At 44.1% G+C, this 23,417-nt stretch overlaps 1 protein-coding gene across 1 annotated transcript in view; it reads right to left on the bottom strand.

The window, feature by feature from the left end:
• Nucleotides 1-51: 51 nt before the first annotated feature.
• LOC311107708 (cingulin-like) overlaps nucleotides 52-23,417 on the bottom strand; it is a gene marked incomplete at its 3' end in the record, with an annotated part of 33,463 nt that continues 10,097 nt past the window's right edge. Inside the window, exons 2-13 of the mRNA XM_084150227.1 lie at nucleotides 20,976-21,924; nucleotides 20,787-20,875; nucleotides 20,617-20,686; nucleotides 5,994-6,089; nucleotides 5,182-5,303; nucleotides 4,817-4,928; nucleotides 4,474-4,686; nucleotides 3,917-4,065; nucleotides 2,701-2,821; nucleotides 2,409-2,621; nucleotides 444-665; nucleotides 52-327 (exon numbers count right to left, since the gene is read on the bottom strand). Of these exons, the coding sequence (XP_084006353.1) occupies nucleotides 52-327; nucleotides 444-665; nucleotides 2,409-2,621; nucleotides 2,701-2,821; nucleotides 3,917-4,065; nucleotides 4,474-4,686; nucleotides 4,817-4,928; nucleotides 5,182-5,303; nucleotides 5,994-6,089; nucleotides 20,617-20,686; nucleotides 20,787-20,875; nucleotides 20,976-21,923 (2,631 nt within the window). The 5' untranslated portion in view covers nucleotide 21,924. The remainder of the gene's footprint in view (nucleotides 328-443; nucleotides 666-2,408; nucleotides 2,622-2,700; nucleotides 2,822-3,916; nucleotides 4,066-4,473; nucleotides 4,687-4,816; nucleotides 4,929-5,181; nucleotides 5,304-5,993; nucleotides 6,090-20,616; nucleotides 20,687-20,786; nucleotides 20,876-20,975; nucleotides 21,925-23,417) is intronic.

The raw sequence follows: 23,417 nt of genomic DNA, 5'->3' as shown, positions 1-23,417 counted from the left end.
ATTTGTATCTGCACATTGTACATTTGTAACTTGAATGCAGTACACAGAGCATCAGAAAAACATGTAGACACTCTCCACCTCCTTATTGAGTTTGTCCAGGGACCGCTCCTGCTGTCTCCTCTGTTCCTCCAGCTGTGTGTTGGTGTGTGTGAGCTGGTCCCTCTCCTTCTCCCTCTCCTCCAGACGCAGGCTGAGCTGCCGGTGGTCCTGGCCCAGCCGAGAGGCTCCTCTCCTGGCCTCGTCAAGCTCCTGCCTCAGCCCCCTCAACTCCGCCTGGAGGGACAGCTCTGCCTCCGAACTCTCTGACGCACTGGACGCCAGCTGGGCCTGGGGGTACACGCACATTTACATACTGTGAAACACAACTAACACCCACTAAGAAAGAGTTTATGTAATGTGTGTGTGTATTACAGACTGTGTGTGTAGCAGTGTGTAGGTCTCACCTCCAGGCATGAGAGTTTCTCTCGGAGGCGTGTGTTAGCCTCCTCCTGCTCCTGCTGTGAGTCTCTGAGAGCGTTTAGTTCTGTCTGGGTTCTGGCCAGCCGCTCTGTGTTGGTCTGCAGCTCCTGCTCAGTGCTGGAGAGTTTCTCTCCCAGTCTAACTCTCTCCCCATGAGCATCAGTCAGCTCTGACTGCAGGCCAGACACTACCGACGGGTCAGGGAGCTATGGAGAGAAACAAAGGAGAGGTGAGTGATTGAGAGAAGGATGGAGATGGTGAACATAAGGGAGGGAAAGTGGCCATCTTTCCCAGTCACATACAGTGAGGGAAAAAAGTATTTGATCCCCTGCTGATTTTGTACGTTTGCCCACTGACAAAGAAATGATCAGTCTATAATTGTAATGGTAGGTTTATTTGAACAGTGAGAGACAGAATAACAACAAAAAAATCCAGAAAAACACATGTCAAAAATGTTATAAATGTATTTTCATTTTAATGAGGGAAATAAGTATTTGACCCCCTCTCAATCAGAAAGATTTCTGGCTCCCAGGTGTCTTTTATACAGGTAACGAGCTGAGATTAGGAGCACACTCTTAAAGGGAGTGCTCCTAATCTCAGTTTGTTACCTGTATAAAAGACACCTGTCCACAGAAGCAATCAATCAATCAGATTCCAAACTCTCCACCATGGCCAAGAACAAAGAGCTCTCCAAGGATGTCAGGGACAAGATTATAGACCTACACAAGGCTGGAATGGGCTACAAGACCATCACCAAGCAGCTTGGTGAGAAGGTCACAACAGTTGGTGCGATTATTCGCAAATGGAAGAAACACAAAAGAACTGTCAATCTCTCTCGGCCTGGGGCTCCATGCAAGATCTCACCTCATGGAGTTGCAATGATCATGAGAACGGTGAGGAATCAGCCCAGAACTACACGGGAGGATCTTGTCAATGATCTCAAGGCAGCTGGGACCATAGTCACCAAGAAAACAATTGGTAACACACTACGCCGTGAAGGTCTGAAATCCTGCAGCGCCCGCAAGGTCCCTCTGCTCAAGAAAGCACATATACAGGCCCGTCTGAAGTTTGCCAATGAACATCTGAATGATTCAGCGGAGAACTGCGTTAAAGTGTTGTGGTGAGATGAGACCAAAATCGAGCTCTTTGGCATCAACTCAACTCGCTGTGTTTGGAGGAGGAGGAATGCTGCCTATGACCCCAAGAACACCATCCCCACCGTCAAACATGGAGGTGGAAACATTATGCTTTGGGGGTGTTTTTCTGCTAAGGGGACAGGACAACTTCACCGCATCAAAGGGACAATGGACGGGGCCATGTACCGTCAAATCTTGGGTGAGAACCTCCTTCCCTCAGCCAGGGCATTGAAAACGGGTTGTGGATGGGTATTCCAGCATGACAATGACCCAAAACACACGGCCAAGGCAACAAAGGAGTGGCTCAAGAAGAAGCACATTAAGGTCCTGGAGTGGCCTAGCCAGTCTCCAGACCTTAATCCCATAGAAAATCTGTGGAGGGAGCTGAAGGTTCGAGTTGCCAAACGTCAGCCTCGAAACCTTAATGACTTGGAGAAGATCTGCAAAGAGGAGTGGGACAAAATCCCTCCTGAGATGTGTGCAAACCTGGTGGCCAACTACAAGAAACGTCTGACCTCTGTGAATGCCAACAAGGGTTTTGCCACCAAGTACTAAGTCATGTTTTGCAGAGGGGTCAAATTCTTATTTCCCTCATTAAAATGCAAATCAATTTATAACATGTGTGTCTATAAATGTGTGTCTACAACAGTTTTTCTGGATTATTTTGTTGTTATTCTGTCTCTCACTGTTGAAATAAACCTACCATTAAAATTATAGACTGATCATTTCTTTGTCAGTGGGCAAACGTACAAAATCAGCAGGGGATCAAATACTTTTTTCCCCTCACTGTAGCTGGTACTACACAACACACACCCGTTTGGTTTTCTCCTGGGCCTTGGCCAGATCCTCTTTGGCTCGATTTGATTGGTCCCTCAGCCTGTCCATCTCATACTTCAGCTCCGCCTCCTGCTCCTGGTTGGCCTTCTTCAGGGAGATTACCTCCATTACCTTTTTATCGAGCTCCGCCCTTTTCTTCTCTACCTCTGATTGGGCCTGCTGCAGATCGGCACGCAAACTCTGCAGCTCCTGAAAGGACAGCGGAGAACAGTGTCAGTGTGTACCTTGTTGAGTGTGTGTGTTTGTCAGTATCAGTGTGTGTGTGTACCTGGTTGAGTGTGTGTGTATGACTGGGGTCTGGTATCTGCTGTTTCATGGTGTTGACTCTCTCCTGTAGTTCATTCAGCTCTTCCTCAAGCTCCTCTTTCTCCAGACGAGCCTGCAGTATCCTGCAACACACAACATTTGAACCACTACAAGATCCATTTCAAAATCTATAAATCAAGTCACTGATAAGCACTGATCAGCCATCGTTTAGTTTGATCACAGACGTTACAGTTCAATCTCCATTGCTGATATCAGTTCATCAAAGTCGTTCAAAAGTGTTTTGTTGTTATTGTTAAAATTAGGTCATTCTATGATATCACAATTTCTTCAGTCAACAGTCAGTCAAATAGAGAAACACGGAAGCTGGTTTAACTACAATGTCACTCAAACTACACAGTTATAGACAGCTACACTGCTAGGGGGGGGGGTTGTTGTTTTAAGATGGTCATACCAAGGATTATTTAGCTATTTGATTTGGAATTTTAAGACCCCTTAAGGTATCAAAAATAATTCTGGATGGATTTTCGTAATACTGTTATTAGCCAATAGAAACACATTGAATAACAGATTCACTACATGGAACAACAGATAGTACAAAAAAAAATCTAAAACGAAGTTTGTTCTGAAGTGTCTGTTCTATATCTGAGATTTTTTTTAGGCTCTAAACTATCTCCATATATATTTCCATTAATTGTTTTAACTGGTAGGCCGGGGGCCTTCAGAGGAGTCTTGTGAGGCTTGTGTAGCCCAAACCGTTCGGACGCTTCAGACAGAAGTTGTCAGAAGAGGATGTACTGACTTCAGACCAGTCTTGTGAGAGTCCTAGAGCAAAACACCATTGTTTTCGTGATCGTCTCATCTTTCAATAGTTCGTACGCTACATAAGTTTTTGTGAGAAGTACAATTTTCGGGATTTCTCATTGTCTAACAAACACCGCTCTAGCTCTGCCACTTTTCACCGCAGATGCGGAATAGCGATATCAGCGGATGCGGTGGATTGAGACACAGCCCATGCAAAAACAAAAAAACATAACTCTAGCTTAAACAGACGGATCGATGGGATTTTTTTATTATGTTAATTCGATTTCCACGAGGGGATGCGGAAATTGTAGGCTAAGGTTTAACACAGCCGTAAGTGGTTTAACACAGCCGTAAGTGGTTTAACACAGCCGTAAGTGGTTTAACAGAGAGTGAAGAGCCTGTGTGCGTGTACTCACTCCTGTTTGGTGGTCCGTAGTTCATCTCTAGTACTGTGAAACTGCTCCATCCAGTGGCCACTCTCGTCCCTGCAGTCTTCCAGCTGCTGTTGTAGAGTACGCACTGACGCATTCACACGCAACCGCTCTGCCTCGATACCCGCCTGAGACTGGGGAGAGAGAGGGAGGGGGGAGGAGGAGGGGAGAGAGGGGGAGGGGAGAGAGAGGGAGGGGAGAGAGAGGGAGGGGAGAGAGGGGGAGGGGAGAGAGCGGGGGAGGAGGAGTAAGACGTGTCACTGTAAGAATGTGAGATCAGCTGACCTACTGTTTGTCTGCTACTTGTGGCTTTGTCTGTGCAGTCAAACGTAACTTTGTGTAATCACTTGTTGTTCCTGCTATAATGCTCCTTTGTGTGAAGCAAGTCCAGTGGGTTTCAATCACTTTACGCTCTGCTGCTCCCTCAGCGCGCGCGTTTGGGAAAGAGCTCTTCTTGGGAAATTTCACTGTACTGTTTTCCACCTGTTGTATCCTGTGGATGTGGTGAATAAACTTTGAACCTTGTGTGTGTGTGTGTGTACCTGTGACACCTGCTCCATGGTACTCCTCAGTCTCTCCATGTCAGTGCTGTACTGTTCTCGGAGCGTCTCGATCTCTTTGTCGTGCGTGGCCACCTCGTCCTTCAGAGCTCCCTTCAGGGCTGTCAGCTCCCTCTCTCTCTGTCTCAGAGAATCCTCCAGCTTCTGCTTCAACATGGACACCTCAGACAGAGACGCTTGGCACGTCACCAGGTCCTGTAGACACACAACACACACAGTTAACACATTCGTACAGGACAATTACAAAGAGTGTGCACAACAAAGATCTTGTGTCTCAAGACCAAGACCACCCAAATGTGTGTGTGTGTGTGTTGTGTTGTGTTACCGTCTTGTTGCCATCCTCTCTCCTCAGCTCCTCCTGCAGTTCAACCAGTTGGTCCTCCATCTCTCTGACTCTGGACTCAGCACTCTCTCTCTCCATACGCAACTGACTCAGCCTGATAGAGACATTTGATTTATTAACTTAACCTTTATTTATACAGGTTATTCTCATTGAGATAAAATCTATTTTACAAACAGATCTGATGCTCTTTACCTCAACACTAACAAATAACCTTTCAATAAGCCATACTTTATAACCACCAGGGACCATTAGCTATGATCCAGCGGCCTGGAATCAGTCTCAACCTGCCTGGTTCCACTCACTGTTTCTTTCTACCCAGGTCATTTGTCCTGGTCACTGTTACTCACTCTGAGTGTGTCTGGTGTAGTTCAGTCTTCTTCCTGTCCAGAGTCTCCTGGAGCTGCATGTTCTCATCCAGACATGACTCCAGCTCTGCCTTTAACACAGGATCAGACCTGCCCACAGAGCCCTATGCACACACAAAACTGTACTGTAGGCTACATGACGACAACCACAAATAGCAACAACATCAGACAGTGTGGCGGTGACAAAGAGAGGTTGTATTTTAAATTACACCATTAGACAAAGAGAGGTAGTATTTTAATTACACCATTAGACAAAGAGAGGTAGTATTTTAATTACACCATTAGACAAAGAGAGGTAGTATTTTAATCACACCATTAGAAATGTTTTGTAGAACAGGCATGATTCTCTATTGAAACGTGTGCTCTACATATTTTCTCTCTATGCTTGTTCTGCGCATCCATGATTAAGTGATTATAGGGTGTTAAGAGTTAAATACCAGCCCAACTCCCTTAAACCAACACATAATGACTCATTATCAGATAGAATACTGTGTGAGTGTGTCCACCTTTAACCCAACAGGTTTGTTTAAACTGTTTTAAATAATCTGTGGCCCATTTACAGGGCTTTTATGGCACTTATTCAGATTAGACTCCCACTAAAAACCAAAACAGCAGCGCCTCTCAGAACACACAGACACACACAGTGGGCTCAGCTGGTGTGTGTACTGTTGAAACAGCTCTCTCTCATTACAGCTCACTGGGAGAGCTCCCTAGGTGCCAAACATACACCATCGCTCCGCTCTTTCCATCACGTCCCAAATTATCACTCCTTCCTCTTTTTCTCCCCCACTCACCCTCCTCTCCTCCTGTAGGGAGGTCTGTAGCTCCATCATCTTCCTCTCCAGATCCCTCTTTTCTCTCCTCCACTCCTCACCAGAGCTCTCACCGGGCTGAGAGGAGAGAGTGACTTTAGTGGATACCCCATAGAATGACAGCTAGCACCACCAATGACAAGCTGAAATAAGCGGATGAGCAGTACTACGGAGGTGTATAGAGATGTATATTAGAGGACTATTGAGGTGTATAGAGATGTATATTAGAGGACTATTGAGGTGTATAGAGATGTATATTAGAGGACTACTGAGGTGTATAGAGATGTATATTAGAGGACTACTGAGGTGTATAAAGATGTATATTAGAGGACTATTTAGGTGTATAGTGATGTATATTAGAGGACTATTGAGCTGTATAGAGATGTATATTATAGGACTATTGAGCTGTATAGAGATGTATATTAGAGGACTACTGAGGTGTATAGAGATGTATATTAGAGTACTACTGAGGTGTATAGTGATGTATATTAGAGTACTACTGAAGTGTATAGAGACTACAGAATGGCGCCGGAGAAGATGGCTGCCGTTTTACAGCCCTCTAACCAATTGTACTATTATGCGTGTTTTTCCGCGTTTTGTCATTTATTTTGTACATAATGTTTCTGCCATCGTCTCTTATAACCAAAAAGAGCTTCTGGATATCAGGACAGCGATTACTCACCTCGTATTGGACGAAGATTTTTTCTTCAACGAGGCGGACGCGAAGGATATCCTACAGACAACCGACAAGGCCCAAATCCCCGTCATTCGCATGAGAGAGAGACTGAGATATCGTGGACGTAGGTCGGGGTGTCTTGTAAGGATCCGACGGCGAGCGAGTAAACTGCCTCTCCCATCAATCCTATTAGCCAATCTTCAATCATTTGAGAATAAATTGGATGACCTAAGATTACGGTTATCCTACCAACGGGACATTAAAAACTGTAATATCTTATGTTTCACCGAGTCGTGGCTGAACAACGACATGGACAACATTCAGCTAGCGGGCTATACGCTACATCGGCAGGATAAAACGGCTGACTCCGGTAAGACAAGGGGTGGCGGTCTGTGTATATTTGTAAACAACAGCTGGTGCACAAAATCAAATACTAAGGAAGTCTCGAGGTTTTGCTCGCCTGAGGTAGAGTATCTTATGATAAGCTGTAGACCACACTATTTACCAAGAGAGTTTTCATCTATATTTTTCATAGCTGTCTATTTACCACCACAAACCAATGCTGGCATTAAGATTGCACTGAATGAGCTGTATAAGGCCATTAGTGAACAGGAAAACGCTCATCCAGAGGCAGCGCTCCTAGTGGCCGGGGACTTTAATGCAGGGAAACTTAAATCCGTTCTACCTAATTTCTACCAGCATGTTAAATGTGCAACCAGAGGAAAAAAAAACTCTAGACCACCTTTACTCCACACACAGAGACGCATACAAAGCTCTCCCTCGCCCTCCATTTGGCAAATCTGACCATAACTCTATCCTCCTGTTTCCTGCTTATAAGCAAAAACTAAAGCAGGAAGCACCAGTGACTCGGTTAATAAAAAAAGTGGTCAGATGACGCAGATGCTAAGCTACAGGACTGTTTTGCTAGCACAGACTGGAACATGTTCCAGGATTCTTCAGATAGCATTGAGGAGTACACCACATCAGTCACTGGCTTCATCAATAAGTGCATCGATGATGTCATCCCCACAGTGACCGTACGTACATACCCCAACCAGAAGCCATGGATTACAGGAAACATCCGCACTGAGCTAAAGGGTAGAGCTGCCGCTTTCAAGGAGCGGGACTCTAACCGGGACGCTTATAAGAAATCCCGCTATGCCCTCTGACGAACCATCAAACAGGCAAAGAGTCAATACAGGACTAAGATTGAATCGTACTACACTGGCTCTGACGCTCGTCGGATGTGGCAGGGCTTGAAAACTATTACAGACTACAAAGGGAAGCACAGCCGCGAGCTGCCCAGTGACACAAGACTTCCAGACGAGCTAAACCACTTCTATGCTCGCTTCGAGGCAAGCAACACTGAAGCATGCATGAGAGCACCAGCTGTTCCGGATGACTATGTGATCACGCTCTCCGTAGCCAATGTGAGTAAGACTTTTAAGTAGGTCAACATTCACAAGGCCGCAGGGCAGACGGATTACCAGGACGTGTACTCCGAGCATGTGCTGACCAACTGGCAAGTGTCTTCACTGACATTTTCAACATGTCCCTGACTGAGTCTGTAATACCAACATGTTTCAAACAGACCACCATAGTCCCCGTGCCCAAGGACACTAAGATAACCTGCCTAAATGACTACTGACCCGTAGTACTGACGTCTGTAGCCATGAAGTGCTTTGAAAGGCTGATCATGGCTCACATCAACACCATTATCCCAGAAACCCTAGACCCACTCCAATTTGCATACCGCCCCAACAGATCCACAGATGATGCAATCTCTATTGCACTCCACACTGCCCTTTCCCACCTGGACAAGAGGAACACCTACGTGAGAATGCTATTCATTGACTACAGCTCAGCATTCAACACCATAGTGCCCTCAAAGCTCAGGATCCTGGAACTAAACACCTCCCTCTGCAACTGGATCCTGGATTTCCTGACGGGCCGCCCCCAGGTGGTAAGGGTAGGTAACAACACATCTGCCACACTGATCCTCAATACGGGGGCCCCTCAGGGGTGCGTGCTCAGTCCCCTCCTGTACTCTCTGTTCACCCATGACTGCATGGCCAGGCACGACTCCAACACCATCATTAAGTTTGCCGACGACACAACAGCGGTAGGCCTGATCACCGACAACGATGAGACAGCCTATAGGGTGGAGGTCAGAGACCTGGCCGTGTGGTGCCAGGATAACAACCTTTCCCTCAACGTGACCAAGACAAAGGAGATGATTGTGGACTACAGGAAAAAAAAGAGGACTGAGCACACCCCCATTCTCATCGACAGGGCTGTAGTGGAACAGGTTGAGAGCTTCAAGTTCCTTGGTGTCCACATCACCAACGAACTATCATGGTCCAAACACACCAAGACAGTCGTGAAGAGGGCACGACAAAGCCTATTCCCCCTCAGGAGACTGAAAAGATTTGGCATGGGTCCTCAGAACCTCAAAACGTTATACAGCTGCACCATCGAAAGCATCCTGACTGGTTGCATCACCGCCTGGTATGGCAACTGCTCGGCCTCCGACCGCAAGGCACTACAGAGGGTAGTGCGTACGGCCCAGTACATCACTGGGGCCAAGCTTCCTGCCATCCAGGACCTCTATACCAGGCGGTGTCAGAGGAAGGCCCTCAAAATTGTCAAAGACTCCAGCCACCCTAGTCATAGACTGTTCTCTCTGCTACCGCACGGCAGGCGGTACCGGAGTGCCAAGTCTAGGTCCAAAAGACTTCTCAACAGCTTCTACCCCCAAGCCATAAGACACCTGAACAGCTAATCATGGCTACCCGGACTATTTGCACTGCCCCCCCACCCCCACCCCATCTTTTTACGCTGCTGCTACTCTGTTAATTATTTATGCATAGTCACTTTAACCCTACCCACATGTACATATTACTTCAACTAGCCGGTGCCCCCGCACATTGACTCTGCACCGGTACCCCCCTGTATATATAGCCTCCCTACTGTTATTTTATCCCTTTTTTCTCTCAACACTTTTTTGTTGTTGTTTTATTTTACTTTTTTATAAAAAATAAATGCACTGTTGGTTAAGGGCTGTAAGTAAGCATTTCACTATAATGTCTGCACCTGTTGTATTCGGCACATGTGGCCAATAACATTTGATTTGATTTTATGTATATTAGAGGACTATTGAGGTGTATAGAGATGTATATTAGAGGACTGAGGTGTCTAGAGATGTATATTAGAGGACTATTGAGGTGTATAGAGATGTATATTAGAGGACTGAGGTGTCTAGAGATGTATATTAGAGGACTATTGAGGTGTATAGAGATGTATATTAGAGGACTATTTAGGTGTATATAGATGTATATTAGAGGACTATTGAGGTGTATATAGATGTATATTAGAGGACTACTGAGGTGTATAGAGATGCATATTAGAGGACTACTGAGGTATATAGACATGCATATTAGAGTACTATTGAGGTATATAGACATGCATATTAGAGGACTATTGAGGTGTATAGAGATGCATATTAGAGGACTATTGAGGTGTATAGAGATGTATATTAGAGGACTACTGAGGTATATAGACATGCATATTAGAGTACTATTGAGGTATATAGACATGCATATTAGAGTACTATTGAGGTATATAGACATGCATATTAGAGGACTATTGAGGTGTATAGAGATGAGCTCCAAAAGTATTGGGAGAGTGACACATTTTACACCACATCATTAATTTTTGCTCAGTACTCCAGCACTTTGGATTTGAAATGATACAATGACTATGAGGGTAAAGTGCAGACTGTCAGCTTTGATTTGAGGGTATTTTCATCCATATCAGGTGAACAGTTTAGAAATTACAGCACTTTTTGTAGATAGTCCTCCCATTTTAAAGGTACCAAAAGTATTGGGACAAATACACATGTGTATTAAAGTAGTCAAAAGTTTAGTATTTGGTCCCATATTCCTAGCACACACTGATTACATCAAGCTTGTGACTACAAACTTGGATGCATTTGCTGTTTGTTTTGGTTGTGTTTCAGATTATTTTGTGCCCAATAGAAATTAATGGTAAATAATGTATTGTGTCATTTTGGAGTCACTTTTATTATAAATAACAATATGTTTCTAAACTCTTCTACATTAATGTGGACGCTACCATGATTATTGATAATCCTAAAAGAATCGTGAATAATGATGAGTGAGAAAGTTTGAGGCATAAATATCTCCCCCCCCAAAAAAAATGCTAACCTCCCCTGTTCTTGTAAGGTAAGAGGTTAGCATGTCTTGGGGGTATGATATTTGTGCGTCTGTAACTTTGACTCATCATTATTCATGATTCATTCAGGACTATGCATAATCATAGTAGCAGCCACATTAATGTAGAAGAGTTTAGAAACATATTCTATTCTTATTTACAATAAAAGTGACTCCAAAATGACACAATACATTATTTACCATTCATTTCTATTGGGCACAAAATAATCTCAAACACAACCAAAACAAACGGCAAATGCATCCAACAAGTTTGTAGTCACAAGCATGATGTAATCATTGCGTGCTAGGAATATAGGGCCAAATACTAAACTTTTTACCACTTTAATACACATATGTGAATTTGTTCCAATACTTTTGGTCCCCTAAAACAAGGGGGACAGGACTATGTCCAACAAGTGCTGTAATTTCTAAACTATTCATCCGATATGTATAATTTCAAATCCAAAGTGCTGGAGTACAGCTCCAAAACAACCCCAAAATTTGACATTGTCCCAATACTTTTGGAGCTTACTGTGTATACGAGTACCTTGAGGTGTATAGAGATGTATATTAGAATACTGTTGAGATGTATAGAGATGTATATTAGAGTACTGCTAAGGTGTAAAGAGATGTATATTAGAGTACTGTTGAGGTGTACAGAGTACAGCTGTCCGGAAAAAATATATATTGGTCGACCAAGAGTTGTCTGTTCTTCCGACCAATCATATTTTTCCATTTATAGACATTTGTGTTTTAATCAAATCAACTATAAGCACTGAGCTTGTCTGATGCTTTAAGCGAACTGTTTGATGAAATAATTAAGACACAAATTATTAGAGGGAGTCCGACTGCAATTGATTTGATTGTGCCGACTGGCTCAGACTTGCTGCGCTGTGTAAAAAAAAAGACAGTGAGTGACTTTGTGACTAGCTCCCGTTGTCTCGCTCTCCTCCCTGCTGCAGCGACCACCACAGAACATCAGGGTGTATAGCGCTGTCCGTGTTGCTCAAGCTGAAACATAATTATAGCCATTTCTGAATGAAAAGTTGTTACAGAAATCCCTAAATTGTTTAGGAAAAAACATTCCCTATTCCCTCAACCCTTGTTCTCTTTACGTGACACACGTATGCTTCGCATGCACGTGACCAGTAGGGCCTGACCTTTAGCATATCATAATCACATCAATAAATTGGTTATAAACTCTGAACACATTAACAGAAAAATGGATGCAGAGGATGTGACAAGTAAACTCGAAACAGGGGAATGTTTACCGGTTGCGCAAGAGGTAAAGGGGAAGTCAGATGTGTGGAATAAATGTGACTAGTTGTGGAAAATACTGGAGATCAAGAAAAAGAAGGTAAGGAGCAAGAGCTGCGTGCATATTAGGCTTATGTATGCCAAACAGGTGCTGTATAGATTACAATATAATTTTTATCACCGTTTGGAACAATGTAAACAACACTAAATAAGATAAGTGTACCGGAGTCATTTTTTGTTTTTTTGTCAAGCCTTTATTACAGCAAACACTAAAAACAGTCGCATTAATTCGTGAATGTAATTTCCCGAAATGTAACGGTTTAGGCCCATTTATTGTTTACGCTAATTATTCAATGGTCGCTTTGTTATTTCATTTTCAATCTAAAATGCTTGATTGCATTTCACATCATGAATAACTCATATGCTGTGTGATGACATGAACGAATAAATGATTGATTGATACAGTAGCCTATATACAGTTGAAGTCGGAAGTTTACATACACTTAGGTTGGAGTCATTAAAACTAGTTTTTGAACCACTCTACACATTTCTTGTTAACAAACTATAGTTTTGACAAGTCGGTTAGGACATCTACTTTGTGCATGACACAAGTAATTTGTCCAACAATTGTTTACAGACAGATTATTTCATTTATAATTCACTGTCTCACAATTACAGTGGGTCAGAAGTTTACATACACTAAATTGACTGTGCCTTTAAACAGCTTGGAAAATTCCAGAAAATGATGTCATGGCTTTAGAAGCTTCTGATAGGCTAATTGACATCATTTGAGTCAATTGGAGGTGTACCTGTAGACCTCCACAAGTCTGGGTCATCCTTGGGAGCAATTTCCAAATGCCTGATGGTACCACGTTCATCTGTACAAACAATAGTATGCAAGTATAAACACCATGGGACCACGCAGCAGTCATACCGCTCAGGAAGGAGACGCGTTCTGTCTCCTAGAGATGAACGTACTTTGGTGCGAAAAGTGCAAATCAATCCCAGAACAAAAGCAAAGGACCTTGTCAATATGCTGGAGGAAACAGGTACAAAAGTTTCTATATCCACAGTAAAACGAGTCCTATATCGACATAACCTGAAAGGCCGCTCAGTAAGGAAGAAGCCACTGCTCCAAAACCGCTATAAAAAAGCCAGACTACGGTTTGCAACTGCACATGGGGACAAAGATCGTACTTATTGGAGAAATACCCTCTGGTCTGATGAAACAAAAATAGAACTGTTTGGCCATAATGACCATTGTTATGTTTGAAGGAAAAAGGGGGTAGCTTGCAAGCCAAAGAACATCATCCCAACCGTGAAGCATGGGGGTGGAAGCATCATGCTGTGGGGGTGCTTTGCTGCAGGAGGGACTGGTGTACTTCACAAAATAGATGGCATCATGAGGAAGGAAAATTATGTGGACATATTGAAGCAACATCTCAAGACATCAGTCAGGAAGTTAAAGCTTGGTCGCAAATGGGTCTTCCAAATGGACAATGACCCCAAGCATACTTCCAAAGTTGTGGCAAAATGGCTTAAGGACAACAAAGTCAAGGTATTGGAGTGGCCATCACAAAGCCCTGACCTCAATCCTATAGAAAATGTGTGGGCAGAACTGAAAAAGCGTGTGCGAGCAAGGAGGCCTACAAACCTGACTCAGTTACACCAGCTCTGTCAGGAGGAATGGGCCAAAATTCACCCAACCTTTTGTGGGAAGCTTGTGGAAGGCTACCCGAAACGTTTGACCCAAGTTAAACAATTTAAAGGCAATGCTACCAAATACTAATTGAGTGCATGTAAACTTCTGACCCACTGGGAATGTGATGAAATAAATAAAAGCTCAAATAAATCATTTTCTCTACTATTATTCTGACATTTCACATTCTTAAAATAAAGTGGTGATCCTGACTGACCTAAGACAGGGAATTTTTTACTAGGATTAAATGTCAGGAATTGTGAAAAACTGAGTTTAAATGTATTTAGCTAAGGTGTATGTAAACTTCCGACTTCAACTGTAACTATTGAAATATAGGCCTAAGTAAGTTACGGTATTAAGACTAAACAGGATGTGCTCTTAGGCCTACAGCTCGATGGTGGCTATACAAGGCTGCTATACTAAGCCTAGTAATGATAATGACATTACTTATTATTATAATGCTGATCATAATAATAACAACAACAACAAGATCAAGGAAAAATAGGGTTATTATTATAAATATATTTTTTTTTTCGGACAATTTGGAACACTGTAAACACTAAATCAATAATACCAGAGAGGCTGGTCTAATGAAAAAAAAGTGTAAAGCCCTTATTACAGCATAGTAAAGATTACAAACAGACGGATTTGTGAAATGGTTGCGTGAGGCTTGGTGCTCACGGAATCAGTAGGCTATCAACCAAACAGGCAACACAAGCAGGATCTGCCTTATTTCTGTAGATACACAGTACCAGTCAAGAGTTTGGACACTCCTACTCATTCAAGGGTTTCTTTATTTTTATTATTTTCTACATTGTAGAATAATAGTGAAGACATCAAAACTATGAAATAACACATATGGAATCATGTAGTAAAAAAGTGTTAAATCAAAATATATATTTTATATTTGAGATTCTTTAAAGTAGCCACCCTTTGCCTTGATGACAGCTTTGCACACTCTTGGCATTCTCTCAACCAGCTTAACCTGGAATGCTTTTCCAACAGTCTTGAAGGAGTTCCCACATACGCTTAGCACTTGTTGGCTGCTTTTCCTTCACTCAGTGGTCCAACTCATCCCAAACCATCTCAATTGGGTTGAGGTCGGGTGATTGTGGAGGCCAGGTCATCTGATGCAGCACTCCATCACTCTCCTTCTTGGTCAAATAGCCCTTACACAGCCTGGAGGTGTGTTGGGTCATTGTCCTGTTGAAAAATAAATGATAGTCCCACTAAGGGCAAAACCAGATGGGATGGTGTATCGCTGCAGAATGCTGTGGCAGCCATGCTGGTTAGGTGTGCCTTGAATTCTAAATAAATCACTGACATTGTCAACAGCAAAAGCACCCCCACACATCACATCTCCTCAGCTTTGCACATCTGGATTTGTGGATTTTCAGCCATTCCTCCTTGCAGATTTTCTCAAACTCTGTTAAGTTAGATGGGGGAGCAGCTGTGAATAGCAATCTTCAAGTTTTTCCACATATTTTCAAATGGGATTTAAGTCTGGGCTTTGGCTGGGCCACTCAAGGACCTTCACATTCTTGTTCTGAAGCCATTCCAGCGTTGCTTTGGCTGTATGCTTGGGTTATTGTCCTGTTGGAACATAAATCTTCGCCCCAGTCTAAGGTCATTTGCACTCTGAAGCAGGTTCTCATCAAGAATTTGCTTGTATTTGGCTCCATTCATTGTTCCCTCTATCCTTACCAGTCTCCCAGTCCCTGCCGCTGAAAAACATCCCCATAGCATGATGCATTTCGCTACACCCGCAATAACATCTGCTAAACACGTGTATGTGACAAATACAATTTCATTTGATGCTGCCACCACCATGCTTCACGGTATGGATGGTGTTACACGGGTGATGAGTTGTGCCTGGTTTTCTCCAGACATAGTGCTTTGCATTCAGGCCAAAGAGTTCAAATATTTTCAGACCACATAATATTTTGCCTTATGCAGTCTTTCACATGCCTTTTTGCAAACTCCAGGTGTGCTCCAGGTGTGTCTTTTTTCTCAGGAGTGGCTTCCGTCTGGCCACTCCCATAAAGCCCAGAATGGTGTGAAGTGGCTGTTGTCCTTCTGGCAGGTTCTCCCATCTCAGCCAAGGAACTCTGTAGTTCTGTCAGAGTGGTCATTGGGTTCTTGGTCATCTCCCTGACCAAAGTAATTTTTGCCTGATTGCTCAATTTGGTTGGATGGCCAGCTCTAGGCAGAGTCTGGGTAGTTCCATATTTTTTCAATTTCCCAATGATGGAGACCACTGTGCTCTTAGAAACTTTCAACACTAAAAATTGTTTTATACCCTTCCCCAGACATATGCCTCATCACAATTCTATTTTCGGAGAGACAGTTCCTTGGACTTAATGGTATAGTTTCTGCTCTGACATGCACTGTCAACTGTAGGCCCCTATATATAGACGACCCTATATAGACAGGTGTGTTTCTTTCTAAATCATGTCCAAACAATTGAATTGGCCACAGGTGTGCTCCAAGTTGTAGTGACATCAATGATGATCAAAGGAAATTGGATACACCTGTGCTCAATTTGGAGTGTCATAGCAAAGTGGTGTGAATACTTATGATATTTATGCATTTCATTTGCAAAACAATCAACAACAAAAAATTGTGTAGATGGTTTAGAAAAAATATATATTTCAAGTTGCAATATGCAGAAATTGCTCCGCCATTTCCTGCTTGCTAAAATTCTAATAGTTTGCCTAATTTCAGTTTGTGACAAAACAAGCAATGTATAATGTCGAGAATCATTGTACCATCTAAACCGTTGTGAAATATCTTTGCAAATAAATACAAATGTTCAGCTGGTGTACAAAACCGAAAGTAAAAGACGCAAGTAAAGTAAAAGACGTACATAGAACAGATCTACCGCTTCTTAGACTTGCTTTCAATGAGGATGACAGATCTATAGCTCCCATTTCTATGTGAATTTGGTCAGGTCGCCCAAAAAGTTACATATTGCAGCATTAATCCATTTTGAAATCAGGCTGTAACACAACAAAATGTGACTCGTTTGAGGAAACTAGGCATATGTCGCGCGTCACTACACAGGAGAGCCATTTGAACGTAAAGTAATTTTTTATCAAAATGCGTTTTTGGCCAGAAATGCCTTCTGGAACATGTGCACTTTCATGTGCCTTAATAACAAACTTGTATGCCATCTGTAAATATGAATAAAATTGTTAACATTACGAGCCTAGTTGGTTTAGCCACCGAAAAAGACAGCAACCTTCCCGCTAGCCATGATTGGCTGAGATAATGAGTGGGCTGGACATGCCGAGAGATGAGTTCGGATTGGTCTGCCATGTAGCACGCTTCTGTCTATAACGTGAGCTGGTCGGTATGTGTAGGTAATCCTTTCTAACACGGCTTGTTTGAAAGATATCACGTAGTAGAACTTCATAAATGTTGCTCTACAATTTCTGGAGGACTGAGTTTTGAAATCAGTGGAATTAGAGTATGATAGCTAAGGAGATGGAGAAAATTCTGGCGTTTGATTGCAAATATGCAGACGGAGTCAAAAAGACAACACACAGAAGGCTGTGGTATCAAACACCTGTCTCTGGATTACATCTTCAAACTAAGAACAACCATGGCATCCGTGACAGAGAGGGAGAAGCATCCATGTATACGGGTAAGAGAGTCTAGCTAGCTACATTTTCAGATATTACACGTTTCTAATTTTGTCAGAAACTCATTTTCATTTCAAGTTAAAGTGTACCGTTAGCTAGCTAACGTTAGCTGGCTGGCTCGGTAGCTAATGTTACGTGTTTGATCTGTGTAGTAATATTATTCGTATCTCAGAGCCATTTGCATTGCTAGTTATAGCATAATTTTAGCTAGGTAACATTGAACCTGGTTGGTTAGCTACCTGCAGATTCATGCAGGGTAGTAACCTTATGAGTTGGGATTATGGTTCATTGCTTCACTAGTTAGCTAGCTACAGTGGGGAGAACAAGTATTTGATACATTGCCGATTTTGCAGGTTTTCCTACTTACAAAGCATGTAGAGGTCTGTCATTTTTATCATAGGTACACTTCAACTGTGAGAGACGGAATCTAAAACAAAAATCCAGAAAATCACATTGTATGATTTTTAAGTAATTAATTTGCATTTTATTGCATGACATAAGTATTTGATACATCAGAAAAGCAGAACTTAATATTTGGTACAGAAACCTTTGTTTGCAATTACAGAGATCATACGTTTCCTGTAGGTCTTGACCAGGTTTGCACACACTGCAGCAGGGATTTTGGCCCACTCCTCCATACAGACCTTCTCCAGATCCTTCAGGTTTCGGGGCTGTCGCTCGGTAATACAGACTTTCAGCTCCCTCCAAAGATTTTCTATTGGGTTCAGGTCTGGAGACTGGCTAGGCCACTCCAGGACTTTGAGATGCTTCTTACAGAGCCACTCCTTAGTTGCCCTGGCTGTGTGTTTCGGGTCGTTGTCATGCTGGAAGACCCAGCCACGACCCATCTTCAATGCTCTTACTGAGGGAAGGAGGTTGTTGGCCAAGATCTCGCGATACATGGCCCCATCCATCCTCCCCTCAATACGGTGCAGTTGTCCTGTCCCCTTTGCAGAAAAGCATCCCCAAAGAATGATGTTTCCACCTCCATGCTTCACGGTTGGGATGGTGTTCTTGGGGTTGTACTCATCCTTCTTCTTCCTCCAAACACGGCGAGTGGAGTTTAGACCAAAAAGCTCTATTTTTGTCTCTTCAGACCACATGACCTTCTCCCATTCCTCCTCTGGATCATCCAGATGGTCATTGGCAAACTTCAGACGGGCCTGGACATGCGCTGGCTTGAGCAGGGGGACCTTGCGTGCGCTGCAGGATTTTAATCCATGACGGCGTAGTGTGTTACTAATGGTTTTCTTTGAGACTGTGGTCCCAGCTCTCTTCAGGTCATTGACCAGGTCCTGCCGTGTAGTTCTGGGCTGATCCCTCACCTTCCTCATGATCATTGATGCCCCACGAGATGAGATCTTGCATGGAGCCCCAGACCGAGGGTGATTGACCGTCATCTTGAACTTCTTCCATTTTCTAATAATTGCGCCAACAGTTGTTGCCTTCTCACCAAGCTGCTTGCCTATTGTCCTGTAGCCCATCCCAGCCTTGTGCAGGTCTACAATTTTATCCCTGATGTCCTTACACAGCTCTCGGGTATTGGCCATTGTGGAGAGGTTGGAGTATGTTTGATTGAATGTGTGGACAGGTGTCTTTTATACAGGTAACGAGTTCAAACAGTTGCAGTTAATATAGGTAATGAGTGGAGAACAGGAGGGCTTCTTAAAGAAAAACGAACAGGTCTGTGAGAGCCAGTATTCTTACTGGTTGGTAGGTGATCAAATACTTATGTCATGCAATAAAATGCAAATTAATTACTTAAAAATCATACAATGTGATTTTCTGGATTTTTGTTTTAGATTCCGTCTCTCACAGTTGAAGTGTACCTATGATAAAAATTACAGACCTCTACATGCTTTGTAAGTAGGAAAACCTGCAAAATCGGCAGTGTATTAAATACTTGTTCTCCCCACTGTACATGTCTAAACAAAAGACTCCACTATGCAAGTAACCATTTCAATAGAATGTTCACGTCACTGCGACAACTGTCGATAGACGTAGCTGGTAAATTCGCTCTGGCTATCTACTCCGATTTCAGAGCACTCTCGTCTGAGTGTGCCAGAGCGCAGAATAACTGACGAAATTACGAACGCTCAACAGCCGTTGAATATGGCCGGTGTCAGTAAACATTGGCAAAAAAGCGTAATTAAATTGTTGCCAGCAGCACAGTTGCAGTCACCAACGCTCTGAATAACATAAAAACAGCCTAACCAGCTCTGCTAGGGCGAGTAAACTGGTCAGAGTGAGCTGTTCTCTCATTTGTGTCTGGAAGTAGCTAGCAAGCTAGCCAACGTTAGCCAGTTAGCTTGGGTGCTTGACTGCTGTTAGGACAGAACGCTCGGATCAACTCTTCGGCCAGAGCGTCCAGTGTGCGCTCTGAACGCTCCCGAGAGCGAAACGCTCTGAATTTACGAACGGACAATCTGACAACGCTCAGTTTACGAATGCCCAGAGCACACTCCAGATTAAATTTACGAATAATAAAAATAATAATAATATGCCATTTAGCAGACGCTTTTATCCAAAGCGACTTACAGTCATGCGTGCATACATTTTTTGTGTATGGGTGGTCCCGGGGATCGAACCCACTACCTTGGCGTTACAAGCGCCGTGCTCTACCAGCTGAGCTACAGAGGACCACAGACCACAGACTCAGACGAACACACCCGTAGTATAAACCAGCCTTTAGTCTTGAAATCTTTGGTTGTTAAGTACATGGCCTCACATGTGAATCCTTAAAGAGATGGGTGGGGCTAAAGCTTAAGAGGGTGTGAACGATTCTGAATGGGTGTAGACAAAGAAGAGCTCTCCAGTAGCTGTACCAAAACATTCAAGGGTCATTTTCTCAAAATTGAGGTTACAAGTTTATCAACCTTCAAAGCAGAATTACTTTCCCATTGTTCCTCATCTGTAGTGTATGACATACCATTTTCTAGCTCTGAATCTCTACTTTTATCCAATGTAAAAAACACTATTTCAAATTTTGCTACATAGGACTGAATCGAGCCTGTGGTCACAAATGTAGAATAAGTCAAAGGGTATGAATTCTTGAGTCCAGTACTACTGAGGTGTATAGAGATGTATATTAAAGTACCTTGAGTCCCTGGATCTTCTGGAAAATCACCCTGACTTTGTGTCTGATGATCGAGTCACTCTCACTAGTCCTGAGGGGTGAAGAAAAACAGGTCAAACACACATGGTCAGAAGGATGTTGATAACTGGCCTGAAGTAATGGTGAATGACACAGTAAGATAAATGCTGTACCCTTCTCTGAGGATGTTGTAGATGGTCTGCATGACCTGCTCCTCCTCACTGGTGACCTCTGAACTCTGAAGCAGAAGGTCAGGGGTCACCTTTAGACAGAGCTCAGTGTTAGTACGTTTTTAAACTTTACTGGAGGTATTGATAGTGTACTAGTTAGTAATCGCTCTCCCCTCTTGTCCAGTCTCTTACCAGAGGGTCTGTCCGATTGGCTGACGGCGTCTCCACAGCGACAAACCTCCCTGGCGGAGCCCACGGATTGGCTGGTTGGACCATTGCCTTGCCGACGGAGCCTTGGCCCTGCCCCAGGCTGCAGTGAGTGGAGGAGGGAGGGGAGGAGTAGGGGTTGGGGGCGTGGGAAGGGGAGGTGGTGTCTCTAGGGTCCTCTGCTACAGGAGAGCGCCCCCTCAGTTGTCCTCTGGTACTGCTGCTGCCGTCAAACCTGCTGATCAGTCTGTTGACAGGGTTCTGGCGGTGGGGCTGTGCTGGGTAAGGGGTGGTCTGGGGGTGGGGGTTTGCCGTGGTCAGGGGGGGCTGCACTGTTTGGGAAGGATGGAGGTCAAGGGCATACTGACTCCCCCCTCCCCTCCCCAGTGACCCATTGAGCCCGGACTGATACGACCCACACATTACATTGCTCTCCATACCCCCCTCCCTCACCCCTCCTCCATCCGTTCTCTCTTCCGCGACCCCAATCCCTCCATCCAGGTTCCCATAGCTACCAGACCTCCCATCCCCTGGTGGTCTCCCAAATCCTCCTCCCCCCTCACTCTCCAGTAATGAACCATGTGACTGTGCCCTGCGTAGCGCCCCTCCCTGCCCTCCTCCTCCCCCCTCTCCCGCTCCTCCCTGCCCCCCTCCCTCCTCTCTGTCTCTCCTGCGGGGCAGACTGCTGCAACCCGGGGGGTAGTGGGTACGGAGCTGCACCCCGTACGAATCTCCCTTCGGGCCCCCGTCCTTCAGAACCACATAGGGCTGTCCGGCGATGCCCTGGACCCTGACAGCCACCCCGTACTTCGAAGTGGAGGGGGGCTTGGGTCTGGGCTGGGTTGAGGGGATCCCCCCTCCAGAGTCGCTGATGAAGCGGATCTGAACCCCGTAGTCCACGGGGCTCTTACGACCTGACGACGGAGTACTCATACTGGAGAGAGAGAGAGAGACACACAGAGAGACAGAGAGAGAGAGAGAATATCAGTACAGCTATTCCAAGTCTCATACTTTAAAGAAGTGAATGTGACAGCAGTCATTTATTGTTTGCTCTCCCGGGAAAGTATGTAAACTGAATATCTGACTGGTATGAATGTCATGCAGACACAGAGAAAGAGAGGGTGGACTGTGTGTGTTTGTATTGTGTTTGCAAGTTACAAAGGTGTGTGAGAGAATGAGTCTCAGTGGAGTTGCTTTAGAACGGACTTTGTTCTTATTGACCTTCATTATTCATTAAACTGGAAACACACACACTACTTCCCACTCTCTGACTCCCCTTACGTGTGTGTGTCACACACTTCTCCCAGTGTACTCCTCGCTCTCTCTTTACTTCCACTTGGTTTAGTTTCCTCTTTTCCTTAGAAATCCCTGCCTAGGCCAGCCCTGCCCAACCAGCCCAGCAAAGGTGAGTCTCCTTCCTCAATCTAGGATCTTTATTAGATCACTCAACTGTGATCACACATGATCCACAGCCACTCCTTGTGAATGATCCTCCCTCTGTTTCCCTCATTCCGTCAACTCAGTCTCCCTCCCTCCCTCTCTCCATGCCCCTTTCTCACTTGATCTTCATCTCTGATGTTTTTAGACTGTTGATGTCTGACTGTTCATGTCCATGTGTTGAAATGTCTCAGGAGTTCCAGTCTCCCTCACCGTCTCGCTCTATGGTTACCTGTGCCACGTCAGCTCTCATCACTAGGTCATTACACTGCATGCCTCATTAACATGGTCAGCTCTCATCACTAGGTCGTTACACTGCATGCCTCATTAACATGGTCAGCTCTCATCACTAGGTCGTTACACTGCATGCCTCATTAACATGGTCAGCTCTCATCACTAGGTCATTACACTGCATGCCTCATTAACATGGTCAGCTCTCATCACTAGGTCATTACACTGCATGCCTCATTAACATGGTCAGCTCTCATCACTAGGTCGTTACACTGCATGCCTCATTAACATGGTCAGCTCTCATCACTAGGTCATTACACTGCATGCCTCATTAACATGGTCAGCTCTCATCACTAGGTCGTTACACTGCATGCCTCATTAACATGGTCAGCTCTCATCACTAGGTCATTACACTGCATGCCTCATTAACATGGTCAGCTCTCATCACTAGGTCATTACACTGCATGCCTCATTAACATGGTCAGCTCTCATCACTAGGTCATTACACTGCATGCCTCATTAACATGGTCAGCTCTCATCACTAGGTCATTACACTGCATGCCTCATTAACATGGTCAGCTCTCATCACTAGGTCGTTACACTGCATGCCTCATTAACATGTCTCCTTTGCACTTATAACCAACCAACTACAACAACAGGCACTGACCCCGTTCCCACTCGTTCTCTCTCCTCCTCTCCCTCTTTCACTTACAGACTAACTTTAATTATCCCGCTGCCTCTCTCTCTCACTGAAACACA

The sequence above is a fragment of the Coregonus lavaretus genome (genome assembly GCF_964263955.1).
Source record: "Coregonus lavaretus genome assembly, chromosome: 3".
Lineage (NCBI taxonomy): Eukaryota > Metazoa > Chordata > Actinopteri > Salmoniformes > Salmonidae > Coregonus > Coregonus lavaretus.
The sequence above is the reverse complement of the archived record's forward strand: the minus strand, read 5'-3'. Positions and strand labels throughout refer to the sequence as shown.